This window comes from Carex rostrata, chromosome 12, assembly GCF_964058835.1.
Source record: "Carex rostrata chromosome 12, lpCarRost1.2, whole genome shotgun sequence".
NCBI lineage: Eukaryota > Viridiplantae > Streptophyta > Magnoliopsida > Poales > Cyperaceae > Carex > Carex rostrata.
In genome coordinates, this window is record NC_135929.1 from 11,582,641 (window position 1) to 11,600,537 (window position 17,897).

Here is a 17,897-nt window from a genome sequence, read left to right on the forward strand (position 1 = left end):
TATATGAAATATAACCTAAGGACAATTGAGTTGAAAATAAAATAAAATAGAAGCCAATCAAATTAAAATTTGATTTTAATTAACGATCTCATTATAAATATTTATAAACTTTGTATGAAAAGTAGTAAACAAATATTTAAATTTCGGATCCGGAGTCGACCCGGAATCTCTAACTTTGCTAAGTTTCCGACGTAAAATAAAACCCTTCCTCTCTCCCCCAGTTAGGAAACAAAGTAGATATGGGTTCGATCCCAACCAAAGGCTGGAAGATGTGTGAGTGTGTGGGGCCTACGGGCATATCTCAAAAAAAAAAAAAAAAAAGAAGGAAACGAAGTAGAATTGGGGATGAGGAGCGTCGATTTTGACTTATTCAACGTATTCGTTGGGGAAGGAGAGTTCAAATGGAAAGCGGGCCGAGAAATGAGCAGCCCAATTCATAATGGACTCTCTCCGAAGATGGGGATCATCAGTACTATAGCTGGGACTGCAATTAACGAAGGCAGTGGATGTCAAGTGGGGCCAAACACATCAGAACTGGAGGAAGTGATAAAAGACTTAAGGGGAGACAAATTCCGTGGCGTCGGTTAGAGGCTGTCGGCAAATACTGCTGACATGGCAACGCGCGATGCAATTGCCGCGATCCTTTGGGGTCCGAATCCCTAAAGTAACTTAACTTTTGAGTTTTAAATTGAGACCGTTCGATTTGAATCCTTCGATCGAGATTACTTCGGAATTCGGATTCGTTGCTCGAAATATGTGCAATCCACTTCGGATGAATTGTCACGGATTTAAATCGAACGGTCTCGATCTAAAACCCAACAATTGGGTTACTTTACTTGATCTGAACTCGATTTTTTATCTTTTCTTTTCTACTTTCTTCTACAGCGTCGTCTATATATATAGACATCTCTTGTACTGTTTGAATTAGGAAATAGAATATGATTTTTGTGTTTTCTCTCTCACCTTTTATCTTTCGCCATTACTAATCAAACTGAGATCGATTGGAGAAATTCGTTCAAGTAAACAAGCAATTGGTTCAATTGCGATTCTCTGTCACTTAGTTATACCTTGTATCTGACACACTCCCTCCTCTCTTCGCATCAAGTTCTCCTCGGGAAATAACATGTGGGCCCCACTGTCAGTTAAACACGAATTCCCTGAGCAACTACCACTGCCGGAGACAAGCCCGATCGCAGATGGCAATGGAAATTTGGTGGAGTCGCACAGGCTGATTAATTTGGAGCGATCATCTCTGTTGATGGTGAAACCTGAGATGGCCACGACATTACCGGGAGGAAATGAACCTTTTGAGTGTCAGGAAGCATCGCCTTTGTCAGCACAGGCATTTACTGGTAGCAAAAACCTCGACGATTTACCGCCTTCACCACCACCTTTGCCATGGGTTTGTAAATCAACTACTGTTCCTGAAGAATCAGAATACAAAAACAGGGACCCACTTGTAAGTGATACTAGAGATTCCGAGACACCAGCACCGCCTGAAATAAGAACTAAGGGTATTTCTCCTGGTTGGCATCCCCCTAATTTTTTTTTTTTCCTTCTTGAACATATACTGAAGAAAGACCAATGAAACTTGAGCTCTTACTGTTATTTAATTGGTATTGTATGGTAATTATGGTTTTATATCTAGTAAAATATCTCAAGCCAGTGTAACAAAAAGAAATATATCGGTATTGAAGATTGACCATAGAAACTCAACCAGAATAAATTTGAGCTCTTACTGGTTATTCAATTGGTTTGTACGATAATTGTGGATCTACGTCTAGTAAAATCTCTCAAGCAGTTTACTGGTAGTTCATTCAGCAGTTTTTGACATTTAGCTAGATGTTACTGGTGTTATTTCGTTTGTGTTGATAGTTGATGGTTTTGTGTTGCAAACTTTTTTCTGGTTTCAGATTGTAGTAGGATATGTGATTTACTTTGATGTACCGGTTACTTTGTAGCAGGATATGCAGACAGGTACCAGAGGTTTGGTACCACATCTGATAAAAACTTTGTAGGTTTCGTTTCTTAATGAAATCAGTGGTATATACCACTTTTAACAAAAAAAAAAATCTCTCAAGCAAGTATAACAAAAAATATTATTCTGTGAAACATATCATGCTTACAAAAGGTCCATTAATATAATTTTCTTTGTTTGGAAATTGCAGGTTGTTTGAAAAATACGATCCCTGTAAGTGTGTATGCTGGAGGTGAAGTCCAGTTTAACCATATGGGAGTGGCTTACAGTATTTCTCCATCTGTTACATATTTAGGTACTGAACGTACCACTTTTAAAGATGTGACAGATGAGATATATAAGGTTCTAAAATTATCCGAGGACCTGGTTTCATTAAATATCCAGGCTCGGTATAATGCAGTATCAACCGGGCCATTCTTCTTTACCTTACTTGCAATCAATGATGAGAAAGCATGGCGGCTGATTTATGAAATGGCAGTATCAGGAATGAATTGGCGAATTATTGAATTATATGTCGAATTTGTACCAAATCAGACATGTCAGAATTACAATTCCAATCCAACTATGCCACATAATGCTCCTGTGCAAGGCTCCTGCTCAAGGCCAAATCCAATTCCGAGAAATTTCCCTATCAAGAGCAGCAGAACCCAGCAGAATACGCCCATGCATGCTAAACCTTCTCAAACTGAACCAAAACCTCCACTGCCACTAATTTCTGAATTAACGATGCTTGAATCTGAATGTGACAACGTAAATCCTGTGACACAAAGCCCTCGAACAGTACACGAGACACCTGACCAATTAACCAAGGCTTGCCAGCCAGATGTCAGCATGATCCCACTTGTAAGTGGAACAACTGACACGGGCCCAACTGGCGATGAACAAATGGAGGTTTCCCAGATAGACACCAATAAGGATGATGAGGTGGCAATCTCAGACAGACCACCAACAGAGGTGGCCCCACCTGGAAGTGATACGAGGGATTCTGAGACACCAGCCCCACTTGCAATGAGAATTCTGGTTACTCCTTCAGGTGAGTCCCCTATCATTTTAACTGCTTGTGTTGGTGACTTAATTAACACTTGATATGCAACAAGATACTTCACCATCAAAGAAAAACAGAAGGAGAAAACCTCTTACTGGTATTTAATTGGTGTGGATACTTCACCACCAATTTCTGACATGATCGACTTGGTCCCAAAATCTAATTTACAAATCCCTTTCTGTAATCTATTACCTTCTTTTATTAGGGTTGGAGCATGAGAACGTAGCAAGTCAGAGCCCAGGAATTGACTCTAGCGATGAGGTATACATATATTTCTGCACTATTACACACTTCTACCTTTTACTTGTATTGAGCACTATGAAGGGCTTTAAAACAATTCACTTCTATTAATTACACCAAGTAAAATCCGGTAAACTGTTGCTTACTGGCACATGACCTTGGAAAGAAGAGAAAAAGGATCTTGTCTACAGAAAGAAAGGCTAAAAAGAAGGTTCGATGCCTCCTCATTTTCCTAAAATCAGCTTTTTGTTTTATTTAATTATTAATTTTGTTTTTGTCTTGGCTTCATACTGTTGTATTGGTTTGTAGAAAGCATATCGGATAAAGAGAGCAATAAAATTAAGAGCAGATGGGGTGAATAGGTTGCGACTACCACCTCCAGTCAAAACAGAAAAAGAGAAGAAAATATGCAAATTTTACTTGCAGGGGAAATGCCAACAGGTTTGTTTCTCAAATCTGATATATTGACATTTCGTTGTTCTTTTTGCAAATGGAGCCATCCATTTAATGCAACTCTTTCTTATTGTCTTGTTGTATAGGGAGACCAGTGTAAATTTTCTCATGACGTCACCCCTGTAACAAAATCCAAGGTAATAAATTTTATCTTGTGTACAATCGATATTGTAATAGATCGCTGATATCATATGTTTAACATCTTTTATTTTATTATTGTATCTATTTTCTTTTTTTTTCTCAGGCATGTAGCCATTTTGCACGAGGTGAATGTTTGAAAGGCGATGAGTGCCCATATGATCATGACCTCTCTAAGTACCCATGTCACAAGTTTGTGTCAGAAGGAATATGCATCCGAGGGGCTAATTGCAAATTTTCTCACAACGTATGTGTTGAATGGTCTAGCTGAAGTTCTTCCCTTTATTATATCAATTTAGTTGTTAACCAGAGATTGGAGGGACCCAACTAGTTCACTATTTTCTTGGGGTGCACACGTGGTCGGAACGAGGGTCAGTGTGACTCCCATTCTTTGGAGAAACACAATTGTCCTTTATATTTTGTTAATTTTATCATTGTAGTATTCAATATCTTTAAATGACCCCTATAAATATGCAACATATTTTCACTAGGCCCCCCATAGAAAATTATAACTGATAGAATTATTAACACTCAAGTGTTAAGTTAAGGTTGTGGGGTCTATTAGTCCTTATTATCTGTTCCCTAGGAGAGAGATAGTCTATAGAGTATTTACTAAAAGATATCTTCTGTTGCCTCCATTTGAGTAGCGTTCTGCTCTTGTATTTACTGGATTTATATTTGCATAACCCAAGCGGATGAAAAACATATAACTTTACCGAGTAACCTTATATTCAAAGGGGTGATCAATGCAAGCAAACACATCTGTTTATTATATAGTTGCTCTTATAGTCTGGTCAAATAAAAGATGAAAATGAGATTTTTAGTGCTGTTACTAGTCTTAGTGCTGTTACTAGTCTGTACAGTCCGGTAGGTACCAGTATCAAAATGACTGGCATTATATAGAAAGTCTTTGAGTGTTGCAGAGAAATACAATAATACGATTAATTGCCCAAACATTGAAATTGTTCTTTCTTTTTTCCTTGTTTTTCCCTCAGATACAGAATACAGAAGGTTTATCAGTGCAAACCAAGGAACCTGGTGAGGAATTGTCAAAGAAGTCAAATGCGGAAAAACCAACCAATATAAGTCAGAAGTCTTTGATTGCTAAGTGCACCCCAGTGGACACATCTAAGCATCTCAATCCCTGCTTGAATAAGTCTATTGAAGCACCGCTCAAAGTCCCGAAGGGCATCCACTCTCTCTCTTTTGGAGCTGATACAAAACAGGAAAATCTTAGTGATGCCAAACCAACTACTAAACAGAAACCTCATCTAATGGGACAAAATCTGAGGAATGTACCAAACAAAGAGAGAGAAAATTTAGTGAGTGAAGCAGCTGCTGTCTCCGGGTCTGGTGAGTTATCAGAGGCATCAAAGATTTTGCAGTAGTACTTGTTTGATGCTCTTTCTTCCACAATTTAGCACCAGGTCAGAATGGTTCTATTTAATGGATGGTTGAGATTATGATGGCAGTCCCGGTGTAGCAAAGTTGTCATTTCATGGTAACTTTCTATATTTGGATATCTATGCAGTGTAATTTCATTTACAATTCGACAACAGTTTGAACAACTTTAATATGATTTTTGTGCATCTAAAAATTATAGTAAATGTGTTGCTATTCCCGTGGATTTTGGTGTGGTGCAAAAATATGTACTGAACTGAGAGCTTGGTTTCTTTTGCAGAGTTGTTACAATGAATTGCAGAAACTGTGGATTGAGGTGTGATGTAATGAAGAGTGCACAGTGCCATATCAAGAACAGTACATATGTGGTCAAACACAATGCAATAATGTCTCTCAATTAACATGAATTTTCAAAGTTGCCTTTCTTAGCTTTGAAACCTCTCACATGGGTTGCTTTTCTCAAGTCCAAGACAAGTACTCTTGTAACGGCCGAGAAAGGTCCCATTTAGACCCATGTAGACTGAAATGTTTGTACTGTCGAGCTTGAGCTTTAATTGCTCGTATTTAAGCCAACCTGCTTTCTATTATTTACTGTTTGAATTGGCTCAAGCACACCTGTTTATCTGTTTATTTTATGTGTTGTTTAGGAAAAATATAGAAATGCCATTGGTGCCATAAGTTAGTACCATCTGTAATGAGCAATTGGAATAAAAAATGCAAAATTATTACTTCTGTTTTTTTTTTTTTTTTTTTTTTTTTTGCAAGTATTTTGGATAATACATCATGTTAGCCTTTGATTTTCTCTGTTTATGTTTTTGTGGTATATAAATATAATTGTTTCATTGCAAGAATATGATCGAGGGCATTGTCGCTTAATGCCATATTGTCATTCTATTCAATTCAAAAAGAAATCTAGGCTTGTTAGATATTGCTGTAAGCCTAGTACCTCGTATCTGTACAGTACCGTACGGTGTTGGTGATCTAATAGCCGAATTTTTTATTAATAGAAAATAAATTAATAAAATATCGAGATTGGAGATCGGTTTTGATTTTTGTCGAGAACTAAGAAGTACGGGCTACGTTAACCCGTCCAGCGGACGGGTCTAATTAACCCGTCCGGATTACATCCCTAATTAACCAATTCCTAATCTTAGCGGTTAAAAAAACAAAAAACTCAAAATCCGGACGGGTTTACCCTTCCCGTCCAGACCAGGAAAAAAAAAAAAACCCAAAACCCGAACGGGTTCACCCTTCCCGTCCAATCCAAAAAAAAAAAAAAAAAGCAAGCCCGGACGGGGAAGTAAGACCCGTCCGAGAAACTTCACATTTCAAACATCATGCTTATATATTTTTTGTTTTTTCTATTATATTATTTTTTGTTTTATATCGAATATAATAATATAATATAAAAACAAAAAAATAATATAATATAATAACATAAAATAATATAATATATATAAGTAGGGCTGTTAAAAAAATTCGTAGTTCGTGATTCGATTCGGGTTTGATTCTAGTTTAATTCGATTCAAAATGGGTTCGAATTGAAACGAATCAAACTAGGTTCGGTTTCAAAATTAATTCAAACCAAACTCAAACATAGCTTGGTTCGATCGAAATGGGTTCAAACCTAGCCTGGTCTAATTAACCCGTCCGAGTTACATCCCTAATTAACCAATCTCTAATCTTAGCGGTTAAAAAAAAAAAACCCAAAACCTGGACGAGTTCACCCTTCCGGTCCAGACCAGGAAAAAACAAAGTTCGTGAACCCATTTCGATCGAACCAGGCTAGGTTTGAGTTTGGTTTGAATTAATTTCGAAATCGAACCTGGTTTGATTTGTTTCAATTCGAACCCATTTTGAATCGAATTAAACTAGAATCAAACCCGAATTGAATCACGAACTACGAATTTTTTTGCCAGCCCTACTTATATATATTATATTATTTTATGTTATTATATTATATTATTTTTTGTTTTTTATATTATATTATTATATTCGATATAAAATAAAAAGTAATATAATATAATATAAAAAAATAATATAATATATATAAAATCATAATATAATATAATAATATAATAGAAAAAACAAAAAAATATATAAGCATGATGTTTGAAATGTGAAGTTTCTCGGACGGGTCTTACTTCCCCGTCCGGGCTTGCTTTTTTTTTTTTTTTTTTTTTTTGGACTGGACGGGAAGGGTGAACCCGTCCGGGTTTTGGGTTTTTTTTTTTTTTTTCCTGGTCTGGACGGGAAGGGTAAACCCGTCTGGTTTTTGAGTTTTTTGTTTTTTTAACCGCTAAGATTAGGAATTGGTTAATTAGGGATGTAATCCGGACGGGTTAATTAGACCCGTCCGCTGGACGGGTTAACGTAGCCCGTACTTCTTAGTTCTCGACAAAAATCAAAACCGATCTCCAATCTCGATATTTTATTAATTTATTTTCTATTAATAAAAAATTCGGGATCTAATAGTTGCAAATTCAAAATCCGGCAAAATTTTGGAGATATATATTTTATGATTTGATAATAATTTGGAATAGGAAATATTGGAAGTCTGTTAAATTCATCAATTCATTTTGTTTCTATAGCTGATGTAATTAAGATTAATAGTTGTGGATTGCATCTCCATCTCTAAGATCCAATGGCTCTAGATCTGCAAACGGCTCCTATATTATCCATCCATATTCAGATTCAGATATTAATTAAGGTGCTTATACGGATACAAATATGATTTATGCAGAGACGGCTATAACTTAATACGATTTTAGTTTTGGAAGCAGATTGAACTTTTTAATTTTTAAAATATATGTCTCTGCACAATGCACATACACATCTGGATTATTTGTATTTTGTTTTTTATATCCGTTTGTACGTATACGAATACATATAAGGATAATTTTGGTACTTATATTTTATTATCCGTTTGATTTGGAAGAGAATTTTTTTATTGCTATTTTTTATTAAAAAAAACAGTTAAGTTAGTGGTTAATTTTTATTAACAAAATATATATTTTATAATGACATAATAAATCTAACATGAGAAATATTATTTTGTTCAATAATAGCTAAATATTCGAATTAAATTTGTACTTTATATTATTTTTATTTTCTAATGAAAAAATATTTTGTTAAATAATATATTAATTTTGTAGTAATATTTAAATTAAGTATTCGTATCGGCAATGCGGTTGTTAAATTATCAATATATTAATTTTGGATGGGTTTCTACTGTAGCATGAACAGTAGCACCCATCTTAATCACTGTCTGATACGCAAGGAATGCATCTCACTGATTTACGCTAATTTTGTCGTTGCTCTTTTCTCAGTCGGTCAGGGAAATGTATTTATATCGTCCATTCAAATATCAATGGTTCACCGTCTGGATAGATATTGCACTGTTCATTCAGTGTTGTCTCCTTGTCAGCCGTCCGATTTGAATCCAACAGTTCTCAACGATCCGCAGTTTGTTCTCCCCCTGCGCTGATGACACGTCTTTCCCTTCCTCCACGCGTCCACTGCTACAACTCTTCTAGATCCTTTCTTCTTTTGCCTTTCTTCGGTGTTTCTTTTCTAATACCGGTCTCTCATCTAAGTATCTAACATTCCTTCTTCTCTCTCCGTCTCTTTGAAAACTCTAACCTCACCTCTCTCTTTCCTCTCTCGGCCGCGTCAGTATCAGAGCTGTTGCTGGCGCCGCCGTTGAAGCCGTCACTTACCGCGCGCTCCTCCCCTTGGACGCCGTTAAGGATCTGAGCACATCTCTTCCTCCTCCCTCCGCCGCTGCTTTCTCCTCTTTTTACCCTTCTAAGTTTTAATACCTAAATATTGGATACACTTACCGAACTCTTCTGTCTAATGCTATTTTGAAGTTGGGGAGGTCAATCTGATGACGTGTTTGAAGCCTTATATTCTAATTTATTGAGACCAGGGATCAGTGAGGTACAAGTTATTATATCCTCTTATTAAATTCTAAAGGTTAATTACATTATTCATTATCCAACAAGTAGATTTGGTTCCAAATCAGTGTTTCCGAGTTCATTTTCATAAAGAAAGAAGATTGCTTGCTAATAGTATTTTTTGCATGGTTTTATGCCTATTCTTTGATGACATTTCCTCAAATCTTGAATTTCCAATACTGATAAAAGTGACCAGTGTTGAGATAGGGAAATTGATTTTATTTTGGTAAACCATTGAAATAAAATTGACCAAATTAGAGCTTCATTAAGGTTGGGGTATCTATAGAGATAACAGTGAGGAGAATAGAGTAGATAGGAGATGAAATTCAGGGACCTTTAAGCAAACTTTCCCGAAAGATAGATATAAAAATGCTCATTTTTAGTCTCAGCATGCAGTGCTATAAGAATATAATGTATGGAGTCCAATGCCTTCTCAATTTCCCCTTTCTTGCAGTCCTAAAATAGTGTTGTTGGTCACCACAGTAGGCTCCTACCATTATAAAATCATGACATTTAAGGTATATATAACTTAATTAACCCTCTCTGATCTGGTCCTGACAGGTTATTTTCCTTGGGTTGCTACTGTAGCATGAACAGTACCCAGCTGCCACATAAACTTTCTCAAATTTATAGAGGTACAAGGCTCTAACTTTTTATTATGATTTATTAATTTCCATTAGGTGTGACGAATTCTTCAATTGCAGTCTCAATTTCAAACTTACGATCCCAATTTGTATTAATTTAAGCCTCTAATTGCAACTGAAAATTCTTTAAAGTTCTCACTTTCTATTTCATGCGTGCGTAAAAGAATTCGTCAACTATGAATGGAAATTCTTATTATGTTATCCCAGTTTGTTTCTCAATTATTAACTCCAAGTGAAAAGTTGCTTTCACCAGCAAATTTGTCAACTATGAATGGTAAAAAAAAAATTTAACTGTAGTATAGTTAGGTGAAACAAATTGTATTTCATTTCTTTGTTTACTGGGAACAAAGGATGCATTACCTATAGATACAAACTGGAAATTGCTTCCTTTCGGAAAATTTTACAGTTTGAAGTAAATATTTAGTAGAAATTGCTCCTCTTTCAATTCTTTTAAAGTTAATTAGTTGCTTAGTACAATATGCAATACAAGGTCAGCCTGTGTAAAAGAATTCAACTGCAACGTAAAAAATGAAAATTCTAAAATTTCAGAAGTTAGAAATTGAGGTACAATATACTAATAGATTTTAGCAAAAAGGAAAAATTATATGCATGCCAGAGAGGAAAGATAACAGGTTGATAATTAGACTGCCAATTTATAGTGTATTAGAATGTCAGATTTATAACCTAAGTAACAGTCTAACAGAGTTAATTTCTTTTTTTTTTTTTTTTAGAGGGAGGGGGGGGGGGGGGGGGGGGGGGGGGGGGGGGTTTAATATTTACCAAGAGGAGCGGTGAGAAACGAGAATAAATTCTTTTTTTCATTGAACTCTTCCAGGCTTCTGGAGAAACCAACCCTACAAGAAGCAAACTCAGTAAAATAGTATTCCAGATGCTCCCAATTCTCTCAGGTAACTCTTACTTAAAATCGAACTTTTAAGTGGAACTGAGATTGAAGCTGGTGATGCTCTACACAAATAGAAGGTATGCTATATATACTAAAAAATCTGGTACAATAAAACTTCCTAGATGGGCATTTACTTGACAGGAAGAAAGCTGTAAACGGTTAGGCTTAAGTTGAGCTAGGATTTCTATATAATCCTTTTAAGTAGAATGCCTTACAGAACCTTTGGTTCAGTAAGCTGAAACCAGTCAAATAGAAATTAAAATTGTACCACTGAATTTCAATAGTATAGTCAAATCACGAGGTTCGAAATTTGCTCTTTCAGGAATCAGATTGTTAACAAATGTTAATTTAAAAATAACTTTTATTGATTTTTCACCTTTCTCAGTATAATATAGGCATAATTATGACTAATTTACCTTTTTCTTCTGAGTGTACTAACCACATATTGGTCAATTACAAATATAAGTTCAAATGAAATTTAACAGAAGTTAATTTATAACAGTTATTTTTAAAAATTGCAGTAATTTCTCACCTGCAAGATTGTTGTGCGTAAGAAGCATGTCAAGAATAATTTCTGCATAGGTTGTTGCGTTTGGCCACTCACTGTTTTTGTAGCTGTTAAGGTATTTGTCTCTTTTTCTCTAAATTTTCACTTACATGTACAGTTTTCAATTTCCCATTCATGGTAAAGATATTCAGGTATAATCTCTGTTCCGTAATAATAATAGCATATGTTAACTGTTCGTTAGGTTCATAGTATTTATTACATCCAAAGTTCTACCTAGAATTTCAATTTCCCCATAATATCAATATGCATAACCAATCATATAATAAATCCATTCTCTTACGAGTAGTATTCTTCCTTCAATCTTAACATTCTGTGATAGTTCCTATCCACTGTGGTTGTCTTTGCTCTCCCCTCAAAGAATGAAAAGACGACATAGGTCCCAGGATCCATCTCAATCAACTGGTGGTCCACAAATGCCGTACTCAAATCAGATTCCTTATCGTTCGCGACGTGTATTACCTTCATCTTCATTTCAAATTCCCAACACTGCAACTGATTTCATTGACGGCCACATCTCCAGTGGTGATGCTGGTTCTTCTTCTTCCGAAGCTGGTTCCTCTTCGTTACCATATTTATCTACCGACTGTGGGTCTCAGTACAATGCTCCTCCCGAAATGGAACAAGCATGTAAGACACAATGTACATCTCATTCTTGCTATCTGAACTTCCCACTTTGATTCTGAAATTTTCTCAATTTTCCTAACACTGAAATTTTCTCAATTTTCCGGTTACATTATCCCACTTTGGAACCTCTAAAATTAAATTGCAGAGGTGCAATGTCATGATACGATAGCAAACAAAAGAATTGGAACCATATGTTTCTTTTTCCTGTTTTGTTTGTCAGAGCAATAAAGTCTAAAGAATTGGAACCATATGTTTCTTTTTCCTGTTTTGTTTGTCAGAGCAATAAAGTCTGATAATAGAAGAAAAAAATGGAATTGCTCTGACTTATGGATCTTCTTTCAATCTCATGAGATATCTCAATCTTTATATGGAGGCAATTTTGGAATTGATGTTACTGGAAGGACAAATCATATTACTGGTACAAGGATTTTAATTAGAATCATATTACTGATAGGTGAAATCATGTAACATGAACAGGAGTTATTTAGAATTGATATAACTGGCCTGCAGGCATCAATGTTTCAAAAAAATGGAAAAAAAAAAATCTGATGCCCAATTTTTAACAATTTTTTTATTATTTATTCAAAATCTAAATTCCAATTGGCCATCTGTGCATACAGGAGGCTTTGCCTGTTTTCCTCATCTGATTTAGGGTTTAGGTTATTCAGCGATATCTCAGTAGGCTCACAATTTCCAGTAGCGATATCTCAAAATCTAGGTGCATGGGTGCTGGATCTGTGGGGTCCACTTTTGCCGTGCTACAAGAGTATGATGTCGTAATTGTTAGGCCCATCATTCAATTCGCCTGAGGTTGTGATTTTGTTTTTTTAGATTCTTTTAGTCCTTTTTATTTATAAATCAGATAATTAATGCGTTTTAATGAAAGCAATCTTCACTGTCTTCTGACAGATGCCAATCTATAATTACCTTTATGTGCAAATTCACTATTATCTGTCATCTTTGATCTTAACATCTTCTACAATGGTCTCTATACATCAGTCAGTTAAGTTTGCAATCAATGTACGTTTTTCATTCAAACTGCACATATATAATCATATAATCACATAGCTTTCATAATGTAATTAATGTGTTCAAATTTTACAGATGACTATATCCTTTTTGCAGAGATATAGATGATAGGATTATACTTTAATTGTAGAGGGTAATTTGTTGATATTATATATTCTGAACTTCTCAATGGTAATGTCAACAGCAAAAGGCAAGCGCAGTCAGTCCGAAAGCAAAGTTAGTAATTTCTTACTGTGTTTAAATATTTTTTTTAGTTTACTTCTATAATTCATTTAGTAATCTTAGTTATCATATTTCTAAGCTCCATTGCCTTGCACATAAAATTGACTGGGAGAAGAATGACATTTTTTTTTAATTTTGTTTTCAACATTTTGTTTTTGGTTAAGCATGTGACCTACATATGCCTTCAATCACCTATAGTTGATTAAAGGATGCGCGTGCGCTGCATGTGCAGATATTTGCTGATTTTACAATGGGAAAGAACCTTACTGTCTCAAGCGGTGCCTCAAATGCAAATGAAGTAAGAGGTCACAATAATGATTCAAATTTGATTTCGTCTTTACTTGGCCTCTCTAAGGAAAGAGCTAAACCTGACATCTCTGACAACCGCCATTTAGTCAGCTTGCTTGGTTTGTTTTTCATTTGTTTTATATTTGTCTGGTTATGGTATATATTTTAGATCATTATTTTACTGTACATTGAGTTTTCGGTACATTCATGGTCATCTTTGGATGGTGTCAGTGACAATCAATGTCCAGTTGTCCACTCACACTGAAACATGGTCCCCAATACTGAGTCGAGGGCTTGCTGTCCTAACCAGAAACTAACAATTATATTAGGCAATTAGGATGTTGAACTTTTATTTTTCAGCTAATTATGGTCTAATTGAATCTAAATTAAAAAAAATATCCAATTGATATCCAATTAAGAAACATATACATATTATGAAAATTGGTACCGGGTTTTAACCTCTTTCTGTTGATGGTAGAAAAGTCTTTCATTTATGCTATAGTGTTGAATTAATTATATATGCCCCCCCATATATCCTTTAATTGTGTTCAGGAGGCAGTTGCTGTGACAGCTGCCATTTGGAGAAAATTCTTCTTGAGATGGAAATAGATGCATGTTTCTTCAATTCAATTGCTTTTTAATTTTTAGTTTTGGATTTATCCTTTTCCTTCTGGGTGTGAAACGTTAAGAAATGTACAATTTTATTTTATTTTTTCTATCTTGCTTCATTGGTTAAAATCTTCGACTGGCAGTACTAGCTATGAATCATAAACCAGTACATAATACTGGGTTGCAAGTGCTGGCCTAGTAAAGCTATTTGGAACTCAATTTTATGATTTGTGCCAGTGATGATTTGGCCATCATTTCATCTACAAATATGTGTGCTTCTATGTTTATTTATTTATTTTTTCTAGGTGGGCTTTATTTTCTTCTATAAATGCAGGATCTACTGATTTGCTTTCAACAATCCTCAAAATTCAGATCCAAGATTCGAGATCGATTGCTTAGGCGAAGTGAACACAGTCTACGAGAATAACATGGAATTGATGATCAAAATTTATCATTTTTTTGCAAAGTAAAGCATTGTTTTTAGTTTTTATTTAGCAATACGGTTAGGTATTAAGGTTAAGCTCATCTCATGGAGGAGTGTACCATGAGATAAATTGTCTGATTTGGTATTATATACAATAGTGTTAGGTCTTTAGGTTTAATCTCAACCTTTACTGTGACATTGATTCTATGAGTTGTTTGCACTTACATTTTGCCCAATTTCAATTCCAATCCAAGAAGAATATGTGCTACAATAATCACAACAAAAGCAGCGAATAAATTGACCCATTTTACACAAACACGCACTCAAAAACAGTTGCGGCAACACCGCAACAAATTCATCAAGATGCAGTAAATGACAATTGCCGCGTTGGTCAAAAACAGTTGCGGCAACGCCGCAACCAAGCACCTAGTTCAAAATATAAAAATGGATACGGAGATAGATATCCGTTCCGTTTGCACTTTGTACCCTACTCAAATCATTAGTTGAGGAAATGGATTTAGGTCAGCATAAGTTTTTAAAATATATTTAGTTATGATAATACGGAGCATTATGGAAAATCCTTTTTTTGGTACAAGTAATAGAAAAAAAAATAAAAACATAAAAAAAAGCAAAGAAAATCGGGAGGAAAAAAAAAAAAAAAACAGGAAAAGGACAACAGTTCCTTGCCTCGATGACGAAAATCCAAACCATCTCACATTTTTTTCGAGATCGAATTCTCTGCTCCCTGCCTCCAGAGTCACTGTTAGTGGACCCCAAACTCAAAAACTAACAGTGACCGATCCCAGCTGCAGTGACTGAGGAAGCAGGATTTTCTTGCATCCCAGGAGACAGGTGATTTGCTTTTCATTTCTTCCCTCTCTCTCCCTGTACATGACCATGAGCTCTGATTCAGATCCCCCAAAGCTCCCCCAATTCGTACCCCAATCTCTCATCTCCGATCTTCAGTCCGCTCTCCTGTCTCGTCGAGCCGCTGCCTCCCCACCTGAGGCTACCTCCGACGAACCGACCTCAGAGGAGGCGAAAGGAGGCGAGGTTACCGCCTCTCCCATCGAAGAGTCACCGGGAGTCGAGTCTTCGTCCGCTGATGTGGCACGATCTATCAGCGAGACCAAACCGATCATGCTTGTTAAGTGTGCAAATGGAATTAACTCGGCCGGGCTTGAATTTCTCGTCACCGCTCTTGTCAGCACCAGCCAATATGACGTTAGAGTAAAGGGATAACCTCGCATAAAACAAGAAATAGAATCAGATTTTGTGTCGCGCAAAATCTCGTTTTTGATCGGAAGCGGAGGCGACGAAGGAAAAGAGAGTAATTCACGCGATTTTTTTCCTTTGAAATCCCGCTGGGAAATCTACACCAAAACAAAGAGATTTGGCGAGAATTGTACGGAACCGGGTGAAGAGACGCAAAAAGTCTTCCTTCTTCTTCCTGTCCGCTTCTTCTTCCTTTTTTATTTGCCCGTTTGCTCCGACTATGTGTGTTTTTAGTTTTTCTTCTCCATTCTTCTTCCTATCCACTGTCAATATCTCTTTTTTTGTTTCTTTTCTCTTACAAGCTCAAACCCTAGAAGCTAGGTTTTGGTGACATTATTTGTAAATTGAAAGAAATTTGAGGGTAATTATAAAATTGTTGAGAATGAATTCGTTCTTAGATAATAGTCTAGCCGATCATAAAATTTCAATTTAAAATCATGTCTATTTTTTATTTTCTATTCTATTAAATTCTTACTTATTTTGTTTCCGATCACAGTGTATAGTCCCTATATTTTTCACTGTTAATTCAGACGAGTTTGTAATTTTTAAATTTTGTACCTTGACATGTATTCAGTGGTGGACCACTTGGAGCCAACATTCAGATAAACAGTGCAACTGAGAAATCAATTGAAGTGCAACTAATTATGGTTGGAAACTGAATACAACAAATTTGGATAGAGAAACTATCATTATTTCCTAATTAAGTCACCTGCTTGTCAATATCCACTTCAATGTATCAATCAGGTTCCATTTTCACCAATGGGCAAAAAAAGACAAAAAATAAATAAAACTGTTATAAAATAAAGATAAACAAGCATAAAGAAGAATAAACAAGATAGAGAGAAAAAAAATGACAATTTCTTTTATTCATATATTTCTCATGTGTGTACAATACAAGAGTACAAAGTTTTTATTTATAGATCACAAATTGTAAATGAAAAACCATATAAATTAATTACAATAATAAATGAAAAAATGAATTATAATAGTAGTGGGATATTAATTCTAATAGTAGTGGGGGTAGTTGAGAATGACAATTTTTTGAGATCTTTTTGCACTTTTGGTTAACATAGCAAGACTGCATGTTTGTACGAAATCTCCAAACAGATTATGAGATATCAGGTCTCAAAAATTGTCCGAACTGCTAAAGAAATGCATTATGAGCCCAACTTTGCATCCCTGGTTAACATAGCAAAACATCTCTAAAAATTGTGAAAATTGACCAACATGCAGTCTTGACATCATAGAACAAAGCTGTGAAGTTTTGTACGAAATCTCCAAACATATCATGAGATATCAGGTCTCAAAAATTGCCCGAACTGCTAAGGAGTACATTATGAGCCCAACTTTGCACCCCTGGTTAACATAGCAAAACATCTCCAAAAATCGTGAAAATTGACCGACATGCAGTCTTAACATCATAGAACAAGGTTGTGAAGTTTCGTACAAAATCTCAAAACAAATCATGAGATATCAAGACTGTATGTCGGTCAATTTTCGTACGAAACTTCACTGAATTCCAAAAAAAAAAAAATTCGGATCGTAAATATTCTGTGCGGTTCGGAATTTTAATTCCAGACCGTAAATATTCTGTATGGTTTGAGCATTTTTATAATTTTTTCTAAAACCTGATTATTTCTAATAAAATATTTATTTAAATGGGTAAAAATAAAAATCACGATTATGGTAATATGTGGCAAGTTAAGAATGCAAGCATGACACGGCTTGTGAAATGAAATATAAGAACAAAATAATCATATTTAAAAATATATAAATTAAATGTCAAGTTAATCCACAACTTTTGGGAATGCATATCCTCTGCATTAACTCAAAAAGGGAATCTTTTGAGTTAATGAATCTCAACCGTCTGATTTTAAACAGAGTCAATCCAGTTCAGATTATGATATAAGGAGTCATTTCATATTAGTGCGGATTTAGTTTGCACGAATCTTAAAGCTGATTGGACGGTCAATATTCATTAACTCAAAATATTCCCTTTTGAGTTAACGTAGAGGATACGAATTCCAATTTTTCCTCCCTTCGTGTAGAATTGTGAAGCAAGTAAATCTATTTAAATTCTAACATTCTCTCTCCCT

At 35.3% G+C, this 17,897-nt stretch overlaps 1 protein-coding gene and 1 long non-coding RNA gene across 7 annotated transcripts; both read left to right on the plus strand.

Moving 5' to 3' along the window:
- Positions 1-945: 945 nt before the first annotated feature.
- Positions 946-5,242, plus strand: LOC144563636 (uncharacterized). The gene is made up of 8 exons (XM_078313118.1): positions 946-1,526; positions 2,169-3,011; positions 3,229-3,329; positions 3,573-3,704; positions 3,803-3,853; positions 3,961-4,101; positions 4,644-4,721; positions 4,850-5,242. Exons 1-8 carry the CDS (start codon positions 1,124-1,126, stop codon positions 5,240-5,242), a joined length of 2,142 nt encoding a protein of 713 aa, XP_078169244.1. The 5' UTR covers positions 946-1,123.
- Positions 5,243-8,806: 3,564 nt separating this feature from the next.
- On the plus strand, positions 8,807-14,750 carry LOC144562577 (uncharacterized). Of its 6 annotated transcripts, none has more exons than XR_013514161.1 (5): positions 8,807-9,197; positions 9,776-9,849; positions 10,694-10,839; positions 11,284-13,199; positions 13,438-14,750. It is a non-coding gene; the product is annotated as an uncharacterized LOC144562577 (long non-coding RNA). The 6 variants fall into 6 exon arrangements; XR_013514158.1 differs by having other exon boundaries at positions 8,811-9,197; positions 11,284-11,385; positions 11,650-14,750; XR_013514159.1 differs by having other exon boundaries at positions 8,811-9,197; positions 11,284-11,385; positions 11,689-14,750.
- The last annotated feature ends 3,147 nt before the right edge of the window (positions 14,751-17,897 follow it).